The following is a 19,495-nucleotide window of genomic DNA, read 5'->3' on the forward strand; positions in this document are numbered from 1 at the left end:
ATAAAAGTGTCTCGCAGTTTCATAACAATCTGTTATTTTCCTTCGCACCAAAGTACATCCCTGATATGAAGGATCAACGATATGTTTCACATTTGCTGCTTCATTCGTCGAACTAAACGGCACTTCATGGACGGTTTCACTCCAGTGGGAGTATTATTTCCGAAACTTTGTCGTAAAATTTAACCTTTGTGATAAATACCACACCACAGTACGCCACAGGTACGAAGAGTACATATTGATTTTAGGTAAATGACCATTGCTATTCGTTGAATATATCCTTCACTCTTTGAACGCATACCTTTCTTCTCCTAAGAATATGTATTGCAGTGTAGTGCAGTCTTAATATCGTTGTTGAAAAATCAATAAAATTTCTCAATTTAATATCAAATCGACAGTACTTGTAAATTTATAATTTATAAAGAAATCTGTTCAAAGTGCTTGATAAATGTGCACACCTTTCGGAAAACAGGAATACGACATACCTCTGTTCAGTAAGCAGCTAGTATTCTTTTAATCGGGGAATCTGCCAGCTGCTGTCGTTTAAGATCAATTAAATTGTCAGACAATTATTTAATGAAAAGAAAATGGCAGGCGTATAGCATATAAATAAAAGTTTATACGTGGAGTTGTTATCAGTTCACCATGGAGTTCCTACGGAGGCTAAAGAAGCATAGCTTTTTTCACTACTCTGCGCCAGATCCTTTGCAAGGCAGCATGGATTTAACTGCGGGAATTGAGTCCTTTAACAAATCAATGGGAGTGTCTTTTTTCAAGCGCAAGCATTCTTTCGTCAACTTCTTCTTTATCTTCGGTATCAGCAACTTGGTGCTCTACGTTGTGAGTGTGTTAATTTCGTCGTATAAATCGCGCCACGATATTATTAAGCTAATCTACTGCATTGCTACATTTGGATTTTGCTGTCAGGTAAAATAAAAGCAGTACATTTCTACAGTTTTGCTGATTAAAACACTGTAATCTCTGTTTGCAGGCCATTATGAAAATATACAGCTTTATTATAACTCGTCAGCGAGTCGTTGATTTGTACGAGATCAATCATCGTTACTATCAACATATGATGGGTCAAAGTATTGCAGTCAAGCGTGTGCTGTGCGATAATGCCAGTCTTATTTACATCGTGATTAAAGTGACTGTTCTAGTTTATCTTCTATTAGTGATAACAGCAATGAGCATTCCTGGTTTGTCATCGATATTTCTGGCAGATCGCATACTGCCGTTTGGATTTGTCATGCCCTTCATAGATGCAAACACATTGGCTGGGTACTATGCCAACTATGGCATTCAGCTTATAATGGCCATTTACTATTGGATCATCACGGTTGGGTCTGACATCACTACCATCTACAATCTACTGACTGCGTACGGCCAACTGGACGTCCTGATGACTATCACAGAGGAACTGAATGAACAGCTTGAACGTAATGAGAGCCTCGATACGATCCAAGATAAAATAGTTGAGATCATACGGCAGTATCAGCACCATCGAACTTACTTAAAGCAACTTGTAGACTTTTTGAATCCATACCATTTTGTAACGCTCATCTCAACGGTTCCAACTATGGTTATCTCGGTGCTGGGATTGGTTTTGGTAAGTATCATTTTGTTTAATATTTGTCTTCTGTTTACTATTCTTGGTAAAACATCTTTACTTTCTGGGTCCATTTACAGCTGGATTGGTATCCGGGGGCTGCTATTGTGTTTCTTGGATCGGTTCAAATATTTTACATTTGCTTTCTTGGAACCAGCCTCGAACTTAAGGTTGGAGTTGTAAAACGAGACAACAATCTTGAATCTTTGACTTTATCTGTAGTGTTTTCTTGCAGACCGATGCTCTCACGTTGAAAATTGGTGCCATCCATTGGGATAAACTCTCTGTTCGAGACATGAAGTTCATGAAAATGGTGCTAATGATGTCGCAAAAACCGAAAATGCTGATGGCAGCCACGTTACCCTTAAACATTACGGCGTTTTTGCAGGTATTGTAAATGATAATAAATTTTTACATTATTTATTGTCATTCAGTATACAAAAAAATATATTAATATTTTCGATGTATAAATATATTTTCAGATTCATAAGTTTATATATTCATTGATTATGATGCTGGAAAACACTAAAGGTTGATTAGTACATCTGTAAATAGTTTTGTTGTGGCTAAAATGTGCCACAATAAAAATGAAGCAATAGTTTCAATAGGTCGTTGCATAATCAGTAAAGATTAAATTTAAATATTTTATTGTTTTGATTGACTTTCATACAAATTATGAATCAAGATACAGCAACTAATGACATGCTTCAATTTTTACTTTTGTATCATTTCAAGCTCGATAATATACTGGAGCACTGCAATAAATAGAACAAAAAGTTATATAACACACAGAAGATGTATCGTAATCCAGTGCAACATCATCCGATTTTATTTTTAAATTACTTTATTACAAAAAAGCAATACAACAAATTCGAGCAGTCTGCGAGCTCACATGAGACCTTGTACACCATACAACTTCATAGTCTCAGCGCCCTCGCAGTTAAGCAGCTTCGGTTGAGCAATTCCATTACATGCAAACCTCTTCAAAATGCCAGCGCTATTCAACTTACAAAACATTTCCCTACGTGAATAACCTATTTGACTACATGATTATAAAACCCTGCAGAACGAACTATCACTGAATGGCAAAATAAAAAAATTACATAGTTTTAGTTAATCTAAATACTAATTATTAAGACCAGCTCTCTCCCCCGCTCATGAAATTGTGATGGAGGAATAAAATCCTACATGCACCTTTCATGGGGGAAATGCTGCAAAAAGTTTGAAAATCTTTGAAAAATACAATTGTTAAATGATTTAAAAAAACGTTTTTCATAATTTTTTAAAGATTTTTTAAGTTTAATAAGGATAATCATCAACCTGAAATGTTTTAGATGACTAAAATTATCCAAAAAAGTTCTTCCTCGCAAGTTTTGTGTTTTTTCATAATCCAAACTAAAATATGTAACAATATTTTCAAAACATATTTTCAAACTCCCTAGCCTTAGCCTTAGCAACTCAGTGAGTAACTTTTCGAAACTGATCCAATCACACAAAATCTACGCAAATATCTCAATAACGATTTTTTTGACAGAATCCTAATGTTTTCTTCTGTTACATAGTTCAGCAATGTAATCATAACTTGATTTTTTTTTGTTTTCACCACCCATTTTACCATCGTTGTTCTCTTAGACCTGTACAAAAGCATCAATTTTGGAGGAAATTCTGACGAATACTATATTCAATTGCAATGGGCCTACCGGCATCACAAATACTTTACTGTAAATACTGCATTACCAACTGATCCAGCCCTTATTTAGATTCATGAATTACCTTGCGAATACACAACCAAACCAGATGTCTACGGGCGCAAGAAAATGAGTAAAGGAGCACATCTTATACTACTCCAAAGTATGACAATACATCGATGCATCGCTGATTTTTGTGGCCACCCAAACGATCTCAAATTGTTTATCGGGGACTCAATGAAACGTAGTGTAACGCCATCTATATGTGAAATTAGATGTTCTGCAATGAACTATGAAATTTCATGAAATATTTCAAAATCATTAAACATCCAGATTCTGGTACATAAATATTGTTTTTACATATAAAAATACGAAACATTCAATATTTAACAAAATACACGACAAGAACAAACGGTATCAAATATTGCCAAATGAATTAAACTTAATTAGAAATTACAATTTCATTGCAAAACACGTTCCATTGGTGTCACCAACAAAATTGAAACTGCAAGTATTTATTCATATTAAATAATACAGCATTTTCAGTCCAATACATTTAAAGGCACAATTGTTAAAAATACACCGGCGAGAATAATATCACGCTTTATTAAAAGGCATCTAAACACATTATGCATGTGTGCGTAAACATTGGCATTAACCCATACATGCAAAATCACTCCAGAAACCGGAATAGGAATTAGACTCAAAAAGGTACTTTACAGATAAAACAATTTTATTTCAAGCATCCATTGATTGATGTTCCATTGATTGAATGTTGCTAGTTCATCATAGTATAGCCTTCCTGTTACGTTAAACTCAACTCCATTTAATCTCTGAAATAAACCTGTATCTCTTTTTCTGGGGCGCGGTATCTTACACAACGGTTATCATTCGGTTGATAGACTATTACGATCAGTCAAAAGTGAAACGTTGCTGCCTACGCATTGTGGCCCAAATTTACTTGTGTCCAGTTTCGGTGTCTTGCAGCCTCACCATGTCCATTAACGTAACCTCAAAGGACACGCTAGCTGAACTGGGAACTGATGATGATACTCAGGACGACTATGATCCCTACAAGCATCGAACGATCAGCAAACCAAACTCGTGAGCTGTCTATCATCACGTGCGTGAATATTTCATAAATTACGGCTGAATTTTTTACAGCACGTTTGGCACATTCGTACACGTTATGAAGGGAGCCATGGGTGTAGGAATCCTATCGATGCCGTTTGCTATTCGAAATGGTGGACTGGTTTTTGGCGTTATCGGAACGTTTCTGTTAGGAATGCTCTACTCGCACTGTGTTCATTTGTTGGTGAGCAAAGCTTACATAAGTGCGGGAGCAGATCAAATTTTTGATAATATATGTTTATTTTTCGATTATAGGTTGACACCGCTTACAAAATATGTAAAAGAGAACGTATACCTATGCTAAGCTTTGCAGAAACTCTGGATCATGCTTGTGCTTTGGGCTCACCTAGAATACGACCATTGGGGAAAATATTTAAGTGAGTATTTAACGACCAATAATTGTTATAACATTCGCTATTTGACAATTCAATATTTGCCCTGAACAGGAATATTGTAGACTACTTTCTGATGATACCGATATCATCAATGATCTACATGGTATTTGTTGGCTCGACCCTACACGACGTTATCAATGCTCGTACGGATCTGGACTGGGATGTCCGAATCTATATTCTACTAGCCGCTGTACCAGCCATTGGAATAACCCAGGTCAGGGAAATTAAATATCTCGTCCCATTCTCAGCTATAGCTACAACACTGATATTTGCGAATGTCGTCATATCCTTGTATTACATATTCAAAGAGCCACTCTCATTCGACGACCGAGACTTATTTCCATCTTTCAATTCGTTGACTACTTTCCTCGGGTATGTTAAATGCGAAAAGAAGCACTGTTATGCGGTCTGCCGTTGGGTTAACTTTAAATCAACTATTACAGCGCTGCATACTTTGCATTTGATGCAACATCTCTCATATTTCCCGTGTCCAATCAAATGAAACACCCGGAACACTACCTTGGATGCCCTGGAATAGTAAACGTTAACAACATATGCTTGGCCATTTTGTACAGTTTTATTGGTGTGGCAGGCTACCTTCGATATGGCGATAAAATTCAAGGCTCAATAACGCTAAACTTTCCCCAAGAAGAGGAGTAAGTATGCTCAGCTGGCGATGACGTACGTTAAAATATTCTAGTAATTTTCCTCCGTTTCAGCTTAGCGATGGTTATACAAGTATTGTCAGCAGTGGCCATCCTATTCTCAATAGGAATATTTTTCTACGTTCCCATTGAAATAGTTTGGCGAAGGGTACATGATCGTGTACCGCCGAAATGGCATGTCGCAGCTCAAACAGGCATAAGACTGTTGTACCTTATCGGTATCGTAGGCATTGCTTGCGGTGTTCCGGATATTGGAACCTTCGTTGGATTCATTGGTGCTGTTTTCAATCCTATCCTTGCGTTGTGGTTTCCAATCATTGTAGACACAATTTACCGCTGGCCGGGAGACTTTGGATGGATGAAGTGGCGCCTAGTAAAAAACGGTCTGATGGCATTGTTTGGTTTGTATCTCTTGATCACGGGTACTATATCCAGTGTGGAAGACATAATCGATTTATACAACTAGTAACCAGTGATTGAACGAAATTATACAGAAGAATGCATCATAAATACATGAATACATTGATTGTAAAAATATTTACACGTATTCTGTGGGTATTGATTCAATGTTGTGATATTTTAGTTGATGTTTAAATCACGTAGGGCCATTCTTTACTTAACACAGGACACGCTATCGAAACACAATAAGCAATTTCACTTTCAATGCAAATGCCTGCCACCAAGGCCTGCAAATGCTGTATTTGAGGTTAATCTGTTTCTTACATAACTAAACAAATCTCTACTCTCATCTTTACACTCCCCGCTTAAAATCACACAGAAGTACAGTTTATCGGCTATTCTTCCGGAGTGGCACCATCTGTTGAGGTGGAGGAAAGTCCTCTGTATGCGTTTTGTTGCGACCCATGCAGCTCGAGAAGGCAGTATCTCCACGGCCAAAGTTTTCTCCATCCATCAAGCTCTGCGGCATAGGTTTACCCATAGTTTCGGGCAGGAACAGGACCCAAGTGCCTGAAATCAGCGATATCACACCAAAGATCACGGCTGGGATCTTCGGATCGAATGAATCGAGCAGTGTGATCATGGGCGTCATGGCACCAGCCAAACGAGCGCACATCGAACCAAGTCCCATGGCGGAGTTTCGCACAACGGTTGGGAACAGTTCGGCCGAGTAGTTGTAGATGACGGCGAACGAACCAGCAATGAACAGTTTACCGAACATGACAATCGATGTGGATTCGGTGCTGCCCCGCGTCAGATATGCCGCTACGATGCAGCAAATACCACCGACGATCATCAGCGAGCTTGTGATGGAACGGCGACCTAACTTGTCTAGCAGATAGCTGATGGAGATGTAGCTCGGGAACTCTACCAGGCCCATCAAGAACAGTATGAGGAACGGATTACCGCTCAGCTTGCCAGCGCTCAGCGATAGACCGTAGTATGTGATCGAGTTTGCGAACCAGCATAGGCACACGTTCAGCGTCATCTTGCGTAAATTCGGTGTTTTGAAAAGATCGGCAAGTCCTGCCGATGTAGCACTCGCCTCCTCGGTGTACGCAGTCTTGTCTTCCACAAGATAGTACTCCTTGTCCACGTTCATGCCACGTCCGTTCATGCGAACTGCTCGATCAACAATATTGACTGCTTCTCGTTTGCGACCCTGCATCCATAGCCAGCGGGGCGACTCGTCCATGATCCACCAGTGCGCCACCAGCAGTAGCCCGTGCAAACCATACACCACCTGCAGGATCATTCGGTCGGGAATTAGAGCACCCCAGGCAGCAACCAGCATGATGCCACCGGCAAACGCTCCCTGGAAGGAGATGCCACAGGGAGTACGTTTGCTCGGTCCAACCAGCTCCATCGTCAGCACGAACCCGGTGATGTAGCTTCCCGCACTGCCGAATATTCCGTACAGATAACGCAACACCAGGAAAGAGATAAATTCTGGCGTGAAAGCTACGGCCACACCGAGAATCAGCTGCATTAGTGCCGACCAGCAAAACACCTTCTTGCGGCCAATCTTGTCGGCAAGTCCACCCAACCAAACGGCACCGGTGAATACGCCCAACATGTAGATCGTTTGTCCGAGTGCGCCCATCCAACGCTTGTCACATACCAGGTTCCATTCGATCGTGCGCGACGACTGGTAGTAGGTGTTGTTGTACACGTACGAGCTACATGAAACAGTTGTACCGTTGTCAGCTGCGAGTGGATCGTACATCAGGCACGATTCTAGCTCTCCATCAGCATTTAGCGGAATGTAGCTTGCAAGCTGACTGAAGCTTGGAAGAATAGTTCCGTTCGAAGTTGCGGACGCCGAATCTAGTGCTTCTATGAAACAGCGATGCTCTGGGACTGCGGCAACTGTCACTAGCGATAGCATGTGCAGGCCAGCCGTTACGGCAGCTAGCAGGTGTAACACAAATTGGAATGCTTGGTACCGGCCAAAGTCACCTGAAATCGACAGAAACAGAAAATTTAAAACGTTTTGATAGGATGAATTTACACATAGTTTTTGTTAAATAAGCCAAATTAGTCAGCCATGTTTGGCTGTTCATTCTTGACATCGTTGAAGATCGCAACCATTGCTTGATTGAATAATTGATCGCGAGGTAACATGTGTTTGATCTCGATATACCATCACAATTAAACAATTAAACAATGTATGTTTATACAAAAAAAGCTCTTCGAGGTCACAGTCTGTTGTTACAACTGTCTTATGTTATCTATTTATAAATTCTATAAACCATCACCGCGTACTTATCGTACTGCTAAACCTTTATCGATTATTGAGCTTACTAATTCTAGATCAAAATAAGCAATGCAAACGTTCTACCGTACAAATACGGTGGGAGGTAAACGCTAACCAAATGCACAATGGGTTTGTTACCAGTAGCTCTATGTTTACCATCGAACAGATCAGTTAACCATCTTATTGATTTCCGTTATTAACATGTTGCCACTAAGTACGTCACCGATATCATCTGCCAACCGGGCAATGCTGGCACCAGTTTCGCCAAAATTCGCTATCGTAAAACTCAATTAGTATCAATTGAGAAGCTCGCAGTTCGTCACAGAACGCACGCGCGCGTCTGACAATGTTGTACAGTTGGCGCCAAATTTAAGTTAATTGACATGCGTACGCCTTTCGATGGGTAGTTTCGGTAAGACGGTCGCTTTGTATGCGGAAGGAGGTGAAAGTTTCAAATCTTGACAAATGATCAATGATCGAAAGGAAGAACCGATAGCAAACGTTGCTTGTTGGTGATCATACGTTTTCAGATGCGCGTGACATTGACCAACTGAATTGTTCGCTTCAAATTACTAACCCAGAATGTGCAAAACCCGTCTGAAAGTGGTCGTAGAATCCAGTTTATAACCACAAGTCAAGCTACCTGTTCGTGCGTTTTTTCAGGTGGGGTTTTTACACCATGGGTGGGATTTTTTTCGCACTTCAATCGATCAGGGCGTTCAACAAGCGAGCATTGAGTAACGACACATTTATGTTAATGTAAAGTCAACAGCTCGTTAATACATCGCGCAATAACCGTGTGCTAGTGAATGGTATTGCGTTCAAGCGGTATCAGCCGGGTGATAGGGAGATAAGACATCGCCCTGCGACGAGGACAGATAATTTACAACATTTTCATCACTGCTAACTGTCGATTCTTTCGATGCGTGCAACTGAAGCAACTTGGAATCACTTTTGAATGCTGCATGTGTTCGTTTTGATAGATCTTTCATCTCGTAGGAACGATTCTATTACAATCACACGATCGGAAGTTGTACATAAGCTTCGAACTGTCAAAATTGATAGCCTTATCGCTTATTGACTGGACTTTTGACCACTAGCTATATACAATGTTTTGGTGTTAGATAGGAAATACCTTGATACAAGCAAATAACATGGAATGTGATTTTGTATGATCACCTAGCAAATATAATTCGAATTGATGGAAGAGAAGCTTTTGAAAAATGAGCGATTTAATTTTTTTGAATTCAACAAAATGCTGAACTATCCTATGAATGATCATGATCGATCTAAACCTTCTAGCTTGCCTCTACATGTCACGCACACTTTCTGTGAGTAGAATTTTAAACCATTCATGGGAATTCCACAAACGTAAACCACCGATAATGATATTTTTACGACACACACTGAACACGCACATGGCAACTGATTTACCGGTTAATGAACCACCTTACGCTATACACTTTAAACAACAGAGTTGGCTGAATCGGAACACAAGCCGCCTGTTACTGTAGACATACACATTCGGTTCAAGAGAAAGAACGGCTGATTCCAATATGACATCTGTTAGAAGTCAGTATACATTGTCCTTCAAACCTATTCATTCGACTACACCACCAAAACCACGCATGAAAGACTTTCTCAAGGTCAAGGCTCAGTCAAGAACCAGTTGAAGACTGTAGTGACTGCACTAGCCACGTTTGCCACGATTGTTTGAATTTAATTCTCTTCCTTTATGGTTCAGTTCATATCCAGTGCGTTGACTGTGAATTAAACTGATTTTGTTGCTTTTGTTTGAGTTATATTAAGGCTGGAGGGCACTAAAGTTGAGCACTCGATTTCACTTTCAAATTGTTTGTACCGCCTGAACCGTAACTTCATTTTAGCCGACTGACCACAACTAACCAACCACACGACCACATCCCTTCACTTACCAAGCAATCCCATCAGCTCCTCCAGCTTCTGATCGACAGCCATCGTGAAGGGGTAAGGACTTGTGCTCCGGTAGCGAGCGTTGCGTACGTCTTCGCTCGGAGACTCGCTGCGAACTGATGCGAGAGATTCTGCAGAAAATAGGTAACGGCGCCGTTGCCGGGAAGCGTAGCGCGATTCGCGTGTTGGTGCGCGCTAAGAATGCTCGGAAGGGTCAACCCGCGGCCGCCTTACTTCTGCCGCTGTAGAGCCGTCGTTCACTAGCGATGCCCTCGGTCGTACTTACCCCCGTAGCGTGTCGTCACCGTAGGCACTCGGCAACGCGTGCTGGTGTTGATCGTGCTTGCGCTGGCGTCACTGTTGAGAAGCAAACTTTCGCATTCGGGCCTGTTCGAGGACGTAAACGTGTTGGAAGATTGCTTTCGCCGGCTCGAACGTACATACACACATAAACTGTTTACACACACGTATTCGGCTCAGTTTGTTGAGAAGCTTGGAAGGTTCGCACTTAGGAAGATTGGCAACGTCACGAAACACGAACCATCCGTTGGCATCACTTAGAAAGTGCCTTGCCTGGATGCAGTTGGGAATGCAAACTAAGTGTTAATTTTTCCGCAACGAAACGTAATTTCTTGCTAATGGGCTGTAATTGAACATTTTATGTGATTCCCATTCATAAATGATCAGTGGTAATTGTTTTACAATGAAATTGCTCAAAAATACATAAGCGTGACGGTTTCTTGGCTGTTCTCATGCCTCAATCATGCTCATTGTAGCTTATCGTGAAATGAGTTTCTATTCTTATCCAAAACAGATAATCAGTATTTCATATTAAAAAATATACAAAAGTAAACTTTCGCTTTTCTAAAATGATCAGCTGCTCTGGTGCATGTAAGAAGCGTAAAAAAACTGATTCAATTTGTTCTCGAATAAATGAGTTTATATGTTACATGATTTAAGGAATATACACAGTTTTTGTTTAACTCGCATGAGTTATTTTATGATATTTAAAAACTATTGTTTGCCCATTGTGTCTAGTACATTGACAAAACAAGTAAAGGTAAAGATTTTCGAAAATTAATCATTGTCAATCAGATTTTTTCTACAGCTTCCCTGTGCTTCACGCAGCTGCACCATGCCAAGTGCTCTACATAACGCCTCCAATCGGGTTTCCCTACTTCGTCAAAACTAACGCCATCTCGTCGGGCGGCGTTGAACCGATCGCACATCGTGCGGCGTAAACATATAAACCATGTCACTGAGCGCGCGCTAAACGCCGCACGAACTGCATCGACTGCGTTTACAAACAAATCTATTCTTCTGCAAGGCGACAAAGTAGCAGGAAAGGGACACTTTCTGCTGCACCTGAGCAGCACGGTACATTGGTTTAACGCCCGAGTTTGAGTTCAGCTTGTAGCTAGTTGCAGAATGAACTACGATCCATTTGCAAAACGCCACCACCGACATTGTTTCGCAAACCAGTGGCTCGGGACGGCGTTAATGAGCAATGTGGCGGTTTGGGGTTTTCTTTTTTTTTAATTTTATTTAATCGACGTATGGAGGTAGAAACTGTGTAGGGCTGGATATGAGCTTGTATTTCTTGATCAAGCAAATAATACTTGTTCCTGACCTTGTTAACCGGATTTGGGGGCACGTCACGCGACTAGTTGAAAATGCTACACCCAACGACTGCCAAATCTTTAATGAATGGCACTTTAAACTGGAGCAACTAATTTAAAATTTGAAAGTAAGATTCGTATGCCTGACTTGCTGTTGAATTTTATTACCTCACTAACTATGTTTCATGGTTATTTTGCGTGCTTGCTGGGTTAGTTTGTCTAATATTAAATAAAATAAATATACAGTCCTAGCAGTTTACATCCAATTCAATATTTGAAATGAACATAATGCTATCAATATATTATAAGAATGTCTCAAGAAAAACATAACATCAAATCAAAGTCAAATAAAGTTGCAATATCAAATCAAATAAAATGCATAATACATAACGAAAAACACTTTCATGAAATTCATTCATTTTATGTGATCGTACATTTCAAAGTCGACCAAGATTAACATACGAGCAAACCTTAGATAACATGATCATCATAGTCATCTTGGCCTGGGCATTTTTGTTATCAGCTGCAAACTTGAGCTGCAATCCTATTTAATGTAGCTTATACTGTCAGAGATACGTCTTTTTCTGTGTTTATGTTTTAATTTCTCCTATTTTATCTATTTAATTTTACTAACAGTGTTCATTGTTTTTTTCTACATTTCATTGTTTCCTATGCAATCCTAGTTACAATTGGCAGCAGTTTTTGTCAGCAGCTGCTCTACTTCCTTATTACCTCGCTGCATATGTAGTTGCGCATGCACAGTAATAGCAGTATCATTTGGAGCGAATTAATGATCGCGCGGAAATGAGCGAGTTCCGTGCTGGATCGCAGTCTGTTTGCTTCGGTTTAATTGTTGACTAGAAACGCAAACACGATTCGCCTTGAGAAAATTTTATTCGTTGGCAGTGCGATAATAAAAAGAAACAAAACAAAAAAAAACAGCACATCACGTTTGTTTAACCTGCGGCAATTTTCTTTTTCAAGAGGATAGTTCGGAAATGGAGATGAAGCTTGTTCTGTAGCACCCTTTGCTTGCCTATTTTCTTGCTATGGAACAAATAGCGAAAGAATTTCTATACATTCACAACTAACTCACGACTGACAAGGAGGTTGATAAGTGATTGAGATGTATGTGGCAGCTTCTTAGACAAACATCCGTATTCCGGATCTGATCAACCTCAATGTAGGTCAGCAGGTCACATGGTGTTCACGTGCCCGGGTTTGAAAATAAAACAGACGAATATTCAGATGCAAAAAAAACATCCCATCTACACGATGTTACACACACATACACACTTATACCGGTCACAGCGTTTTGACAATGTTGTAATTTCTCGTTACTTTCTTTTTGTATCTTGCACTCCCAAACAGTTGTTTGAGAAATGATACAAATTCTTGGAAGAAATTCGTTGCATAACTCGTATTCCCTCACCACAGCAAACCGGCACAGAAAAACATACTTATGCGAGAAGGTTTCGTGTTTGCCGACTTCAACGAGCAACTAGCAAACCGTTCACGCATACTCTAACGCAAGCAAGGTTAAACAGTGTCCACAATGTAGCGTTCAAACGAATGTATAAAAACCCGAACGAAAACTGACAAACTCTTTCTGATAATCAGTCGAATGGTTTATCATATGGTTGCGTGTGTTTTATTCATTTTTCTTTTACACTTTGGTATCGTTTTAGTTACTCGCGGTTTCGTTCTTGGCCGTGAAATGATCTCACCAACACCAACGATACGACACCACCAGCACCGTCCACAGTGCAGCTCTTCAAATCAGCTCGACCCGCCACAAACCGATCCAAACGAGTCTAACTTACTAACTAAAATTCGAACCTGCCGCTGGCGGCTTTCGTGGAGTGTTTTGCGCGTGTCCGATGAAGTTTATGCGCATCTGCTGTTGACTGCTTTTTCACATCTATTACACTCCATTCGGCGTCAACGTCATCGGTTGGCCTGTGTTTGGGTTTGTAAATTTGCCTGTAAAAGCACGCTCTGTTGGTGTTGGTGTTAATGATAATGGGGGCTGATAACTACCCTGCTTTCCATCCATTCCGCGGGGGGTTGTACTTCACCCTTCAATGAATTTCTTATCGTGAAGCGGTAGCGAATTGGAACGATTTAGTAATGAACGACTAATATGCGTTAGCAACCCACCACGCACTTCAAAAATCCGGCGCCTCTTGACGACAGTGTGCATTCCGAATCGGTGGAGCATGCTCGGTGGGATTGAAATGCCAGTCGTAAATTTTCACACAATTGCATTGGAGTTAAAGAATTGAACAACAGAGCGTCTAAACATATTTGGTGCTTATGAGACATGGACGTGATGAGTCAATTTGATTTCCATAAAGAATATTCGTTCTCTACTTTTTTTTGGAAATCTTAAAAAAAAAACGCGGATTGATCGTTCCATACGAATAAAAGAAAAAAAAACAAAACACCTTTGAAGTCGCTATTTTATGAAAGCGAATAGGGATTCAGATTCATCGCACTACACGTATCATTGTAGATTGTATCATTTATGACATATTGATAATGATTTGGATCATTTGAAGGATATTGTGTCAAATTTAAGGTGGAGAATGGAACATGAACATAATAATAATAATCTTCGTAGTCTTCACGAAGTTTGTTAAAGAACCTTAGATTAATTTAAAAAGGTGAAATGGGTAACAAACAATTTCAGAAAAGAAATTTTTATGTTGTTCCATCAATATTCAATCATAAATTATTTATTTTTTATGGATTTTACAGTACTGAGGAAAAAAAACACAACAAAAAAGGTATCAAACATGTTATTATCATACATTATAAACACAAAGTTTGACTTTCTGACGAAATTGCAGCTTTAAAGGCAAACATTTCTTAAAATATGACATAAAATAGTGCCTTCAATGCAATACTTTAAAAATTCTTATTAGCTATGTTCCTAACCTAACAAAAATCAAGGCAGCACGGTATTATGGATGGTTCTGAGGTAGGATCGGAAAGAGGATAAGGGAAGATTGAAATCAAACATAGAGTATACACATTTGAATCGACGAATTGTACGAAGGAAGGGGTCATAACAGCCCACTGCAGTTCGGCGGGATGGGATCAGTAGGGAAGGACGGTTACGAAGAACACGGTTAGGGGCGTAGAAAAGCATAGAAGAAAGAAGGGATGGGGAATTAATATTACCAAGTAATGCGGCAATAAAGGTGGATTGGGCATGGGAACAGCGGTTTTACAGTAGCTCCAGGGCAAGCAGCCGACATCTGCCCTCGTTAGGAGGCATGGGGGAGGACAATCCACCCAGGACTTTGCATATATCAAACCTGTTGAACGATCGCTGCACTCGCTCAATACGTTCCACGTGGGTCGGAGCTGTAAGGGACCAGACTACTGAGCAGTACTAACAAATCGATCTGACCAGAGAGCAGAACAGAGTATTCAGGCCCATAGGGTCGGAGAAATCGCAATTCTCTTTAGGAGACCCAATGATTTCCGCGCTAACCATGTGGTGAAAGTCGTTAAACATAGTTAAATTTAAATTCAAAACTGTACTCTGCGACCTTGTTCCAATTTTAGCGCCACATGGTGTACATTTCGCGTGAAACGTTTCATGCACATTGCATTGCATATATTTAGGCACAAAAATGTTACAGATTTAACGAATCGTTAAATTTTTAATACAGTGTTGCGAATCATAAAATGCAGCGGTCGGTAAAGTCCGGCCCGTGGACCAAATCCGGCGCTCGGCTACATTCAATCCGGCCGAGAAAATATTTTCTGAACATTTTTTAGTATAACATTTAATATCGTCGAACTCTTCCAAATGTTATTGTCTTAACATGCATTGACAGACGAATCGAACTGAAGTTTAAATTCCCTCTATGTAATAGCGCTGAGAAATTCTGGATTCGGAAGATTTCGATAAACCAATCCCTAAAAAGATTCAATAGGATCGGATGCAATTTGTAGGATTTGAATTCTTTAAAGATGCCTTTGCGATTGGAACTCGATTACAATTGTATATCGATTCCATTGGGATTTGAATGCGGTTAACATGGATTGTATCACACTACATTTATTGGACTACCAATGAGAAATCACAATCACGAAAAATCACGTAGGAAAAAATGCAGCAGTAGTTTTTTCCATTTATTAGCAAAATAGTTCCTATCAATACAGGGGAAGATTCGAATTCTTTTTAGGACTTGTTCAATCAGCACTAGTATGTAAAACTAACATTGCTTCTACATGACAACGGTCATCTCCTTTTGAAAAATGGAACCAATATTGTAAAAACAACAACAACAGGTTTTTTTTTGCTATAAAGGCCGGGGTACATTGTACGTACTTGCTAGTGTAATTTTGATTTTCATTTGCATTTGCGGCCTTAATGATTACACTTTGTTGCTTTTTACAAGTATAACGATTTTCAAGGAGATTGTTTTAAAAGGAATCAGTTTTAAATTTTTATGAATTGGCATTATTTGTTCGTAAAGCGTTATAATAGTGACTGAATGTTCGTTAGCCTCGATATTTTTTCAGCCATAAAGGCGTTGTACCCCAGAATACCCCCAGTAATTTTTGCAGCATGGCAGGAAAGGTTCATCAAAAAGCGATATTCCTCTTACTTTGTTGTTTTGAGCTATTGAACATAATTTTTGTTTGTTTCTAAATTGTATAATATAGTAATTTATTTGCAAAAAACAGCATTCTCCTGGCCCACGTGTTTCGATGATTTTGTAAATTTGGGCTTTTACATAAAAAGTTTACCGACCGCTGATGTAATGGAAGAGTTATATTGGTTGAGGCAGGGGTCAGCAAACTTTACGATACATGGAGCTGTGATTAGACTGTGGTAGTCGGTGTGAACAGCTTCGAAATGATATCGATCATTTTGAACAATCATGATAAAAAAAATTATGATGAGTTGGTTTCTGTATACATGACAGAGTAAATAAATGCCGCCTCGGAGTTACAATTAAAACTTACTTAATAAATTACGAGGCTTTACACATTCATTTACAATTCCTGCAATACATCAGATCGATGTAATCATTGAAAATATACAAAAACTACAAAACAAAGGGGGTGATAATTATCGCAGTTACATAACAGTGGTTGGCATTGAAATGATTTTAGTGCGTACGGTTTTGAACCCTTTTTTATTTAAGTCAGCAGTTTTTTACGTCACAGCAACATTCATTCACAGAATTTATAGAAATAATTTGATCAGCATATTTGTCGTTCGCCCAAAGCCGCGTTTTGTTGTTTAAGCGTTTTGTAGCTTCGATCGTTTATTTGCAAAAGACCGGCAGAAAAGTTTAAAACATACAAGAATGGGAATTGGTGTGTTTTTGTTTATCGGTACCATACTGAATCGTTTTGGTTTAGATTTGGCATGCAGTTTAGAAGAGCCACATATTGATTTTTTTGTACACGTTTGAGTTGATTTTACTTTAGAACCCAAAAGCATATATGGTCAATGTTGTTCATTCACATGTGCCATACGATGGCTGTCTTAGATGCTTGATGCAATCTTCTGCCACAAACCAACTCAAGAAGGCATCTTCATAGTGGTTAAATTCATTCTCGTGCCAAGAATAGTTTATCCGTTGCGAAACCACTCAAGCCTTCATGCGATTGCCTGTCCGGTTGGCTTCATCATTTCCTGACCAGCAGCGAAAATCGGCGCATGGAAAGTTTCGAGCAGTGTTCAGGCTTTGTGCTGAGCTAATATTTTTTTCTGTTTTCTTACCAATTTATCATCCGTTGTTTTATTGTTTTATTTCTATTTCACAAATATCACTACCACCATGAGCATGACCATAGCCATATCGTAGGCCTCTCCCATACGCTTATGGATGCACTGTTTCCGTTAGTTCTATTTCTCGGCGATCGGTATATCCATGTCTGTCCGAGCATACGTCGCCACGAGTTCCGCCGAGATAAACACTTCTTCCAAGAGGGCGGAGAATGAAAAAGAAAACAAAAACACTCGACAGCGGTAGTGGCGGCGGCGGCAGTTCGCCGAACTTGCAACGCTCAACCTGATGCTTCTATTTAGTTCCATTTTGCCTAATTGACACTTTTAGCTTCACCTATCTTCTGCGCCAACCTGGGTGTATAGGCATGATCGGTGTATCTGCGGACGGAAGTGCAATCGGAAGCTAGTAACAGTGAATGCGTGGGTAGAAAAGCCGACCCGAATAAATGCGCCGAAGTTGAATAGTTTCATTGCACGTGGCAGTGAAATGCAACCAACATGGCTGTCTTCTTTGGCTGCACGAGGAAGCTGTAATGCTCGCGAGTCAGACGCATTAACTAGCTATTACTATAGATCGCAGCAGACCCGGGGAAAACGGAATAGAGGGTGTGAAGTGTTGGGAAACACCGGTGATGCATTAGACTGTTGAAATGTGCTGCAGGTTTATTTCTGCGCATCGCTGAAAGCCTAATGAGTGCGCTCTGATGAGCTGCAACCGATGTCGGACCGTCGTGTTTTGCTGTCGCGTCATGTTCTAGGTTTTATGCTGTCCGAAAAAGCATGGTTGATGTTGTTATTCAAAAGAGTGTGTAAAAGAGTTGAAGCAATCGTATAAAGCTGGTTTTATATTCTTTATGTAAGATTATACATGATAAACTGATAACGAAGGTAACAACACAGCTGGAAACATTCTTAAATTTATTATATAAAAATTAAACTGAAATCTATGTATTTAAAATTGTACACATGAATAAAATCAAAAAGGGTTAATTTTTCCTAGTGAATTAAAAATAAATACAAAAAAGAAGAAAACATTTCACATTTTACAATCAGAGGTGAGGTCAGAGATAGTACCAAGAAACCATATAATCAGTCCACTGATCGTCATTGGGATGGCGATCTGCGATTGTTGAATTATTATGCGTTATTATTGTTGGACAGTTATGCGCATTAGACACATGTTTTAAGTGGTCCAATGTCTAAGACCGTGTAAAAAAAATAATAAAATAATCGTATGCAGTCATAAGTTACGTTATTTAATAAAAACACATTATTATTTAATTTATTAAATTCATTGTTTCATTGATTTCTGACTTCCTAAATCTGTCTTAAGGGGTAACTAAATATCTTAACATAAATATAATTACAATAATTAAAGAACGTTGAAAAATATTGTAATGGAAAACAATTTTGAAAAGACTGTTTCATGACGATTGTTTGCAACTTAGAAGCCCTTATCCACAAGGAAATAGATGCTAGAATACATCGTGAACTATACCATAAATATACCCTAAAATGTCAAAAAATGTTATCATATCATCATGTTATCGCAATATCACTATAAGAAATCAATTTTTAGAATCGTCCGCCATTATCAGTTATCTTATCTGTCGTGTTTCATAGAACACGCTGCTATCTAAAGTACACATCTTATGCTTACAGTGCTAATCCGCTCTGACCTTTTCCAGACCCCGCCTTGTATATCTGTGACGTCTGGCACCGTTCATCCTATTTCACCCGGGTGCAACGGTCGATCGCGTCCAGTTACTCGACACCCCGATTCGGTTCACCGGTATCCGGCTACCGAAAATCACTTGTGCCTCAGGCAGCATCACATTGAACCGTACCAGTAAACGAAAACGGGCATGCGAGCATCACACATCGAACCATCCAGTACCGTGTTGGTCATCTTCATCACACTTGCTCGTACGTTTTTCGTACTCCAGCGACCAGCCGAGTGCAGCGAACTCCGACGTTGA

The 19,495-nt window shown here is 39.7% G+C and overlaps 3 protein-coding genes across 10 annotated transcripts; 2 read left to right on the forward strand and 1 right to left on the reverse strand.

Annotated features, from left to right (window-relative positions):
- The first annotated feature begins 643 nt into the window (after positions 1 to 643).
- On the forward strand, positions 644 to 2,800 carry LOC120955800 (odorant receptor 67d-like). The gene is made up of 5 exons (XM_040376975.2): positions 644 to 924; positions 989 to 1,606; positions 1,687 to 1,776; positions 1,842 to 1,994; positions 2,089 to 2,800. Exons 1-5 carry the CDS (start codon positions 715 to 717, stop codon positions 2,140 to 2,142), a joined length of 1,125 nt encoding a protein of 374 aa, XP_040232909.1. The 5' UTR covers positions 644 to 714; the 3' UTR covers positions 2,143 to 2,800.
- A 1,013-nt stretch (positions 2,801 to 3,813) lies between these two features.
- Positions 3,814 to 6,037, forward strand: LOC120956199 (proton-coupled amino acid transporter-like protein CG1139). 2 transcript variants are annotated; one of them, XM_040377571.2, is made up of 6 exons: positions 3,825 to 4,398; positions 4,459 to 4,609; positions 4,681 to 4,802; positions 4,872 to 5,192; positions 5,264 to 5,476; positions 5,540 to 6,037. In XM_040377571.2, exons 1-6 carry the CDS (start codon positions 4,289 to 4,291, stop codon positions 5,949 to 5,951), a joined length of 1,329 nt encoding a protein of 442 aa, XP_040233505.1. In that variant the 5' UTR covers positions 3,825 to 4,288; the 3' UTR covers positions 5,952 to 6,037. The 2 variants fall into 2 exon arrangements, with proteins under 2 accessions (XP_049464248.1, XP_040233505.1); XM_049608291.1 differs by having other exon boundaries at positions 3,814 to 4,398; positions 5,264 to 5,647.
- Positions 6,038 to 6,137: 100 nt separating this feature from the next.
- LOC120955799 (organic cation transporter protein) lies at positions 6,138 to 13,565 on the reverse strand. 7 transcript variants are annotated; one of them, XM_040376974.2, is made up of 4 exons: positions 13,423 to 13,549; positions 10,420 to 10,776; positions 10,136 to 10,264; positions 6,138 to 7,903 (listed from the first exon to the last, which is right to left on the reverse strand). In XM_040376974.2, the coding sequence occupies exons 3-4, from the start codon at positions 10,176 to 10,178 to the stop codon at positions 6,273 to 6,275; spliced, it is 1,674 nt and encodes a 557-aa protein (XP_040232908.2). In that variant the 5' UTR covers positions 10,179 to 10,264; positions 10,420 to 10,776; positions 13,423 to 13,549; the 3' UTR covers positions 6,138 to 6,272. The 7 variants fall into 7 exon arrangements, with proteins under 7 accessions (XP_040232908.2, XP_040232903.2, XP_040232906.2 ...); XM_040376969.2 differs by having other exon boundaries at positions 10,136 to 10,776; positions 13,480 to 13,565; XM_040376972.2 differs by having other exon boundaries at positions 10,136 to 10,706; positions 13,480 to 13,556.
- Between the last annotated feature and the right edge of the window lie 5,930 nt (positions 13,566 to 19,495).

Source organism: Anopheles coluzzii, chromosome 3 (genome assembly GCF_943734685.1).
Source record: "Anopheles coluzzii chromosome 3, AcolN3, whole genome shotgun sequence".
In the NCBI taxonomy this organism is placed as follows: domain Eukaryota; kingdom Metazoa; phylum Arthropoda; class Insecta; order Diptera; family Culicidae; genus Anopheles; species Anopheles coluzzii.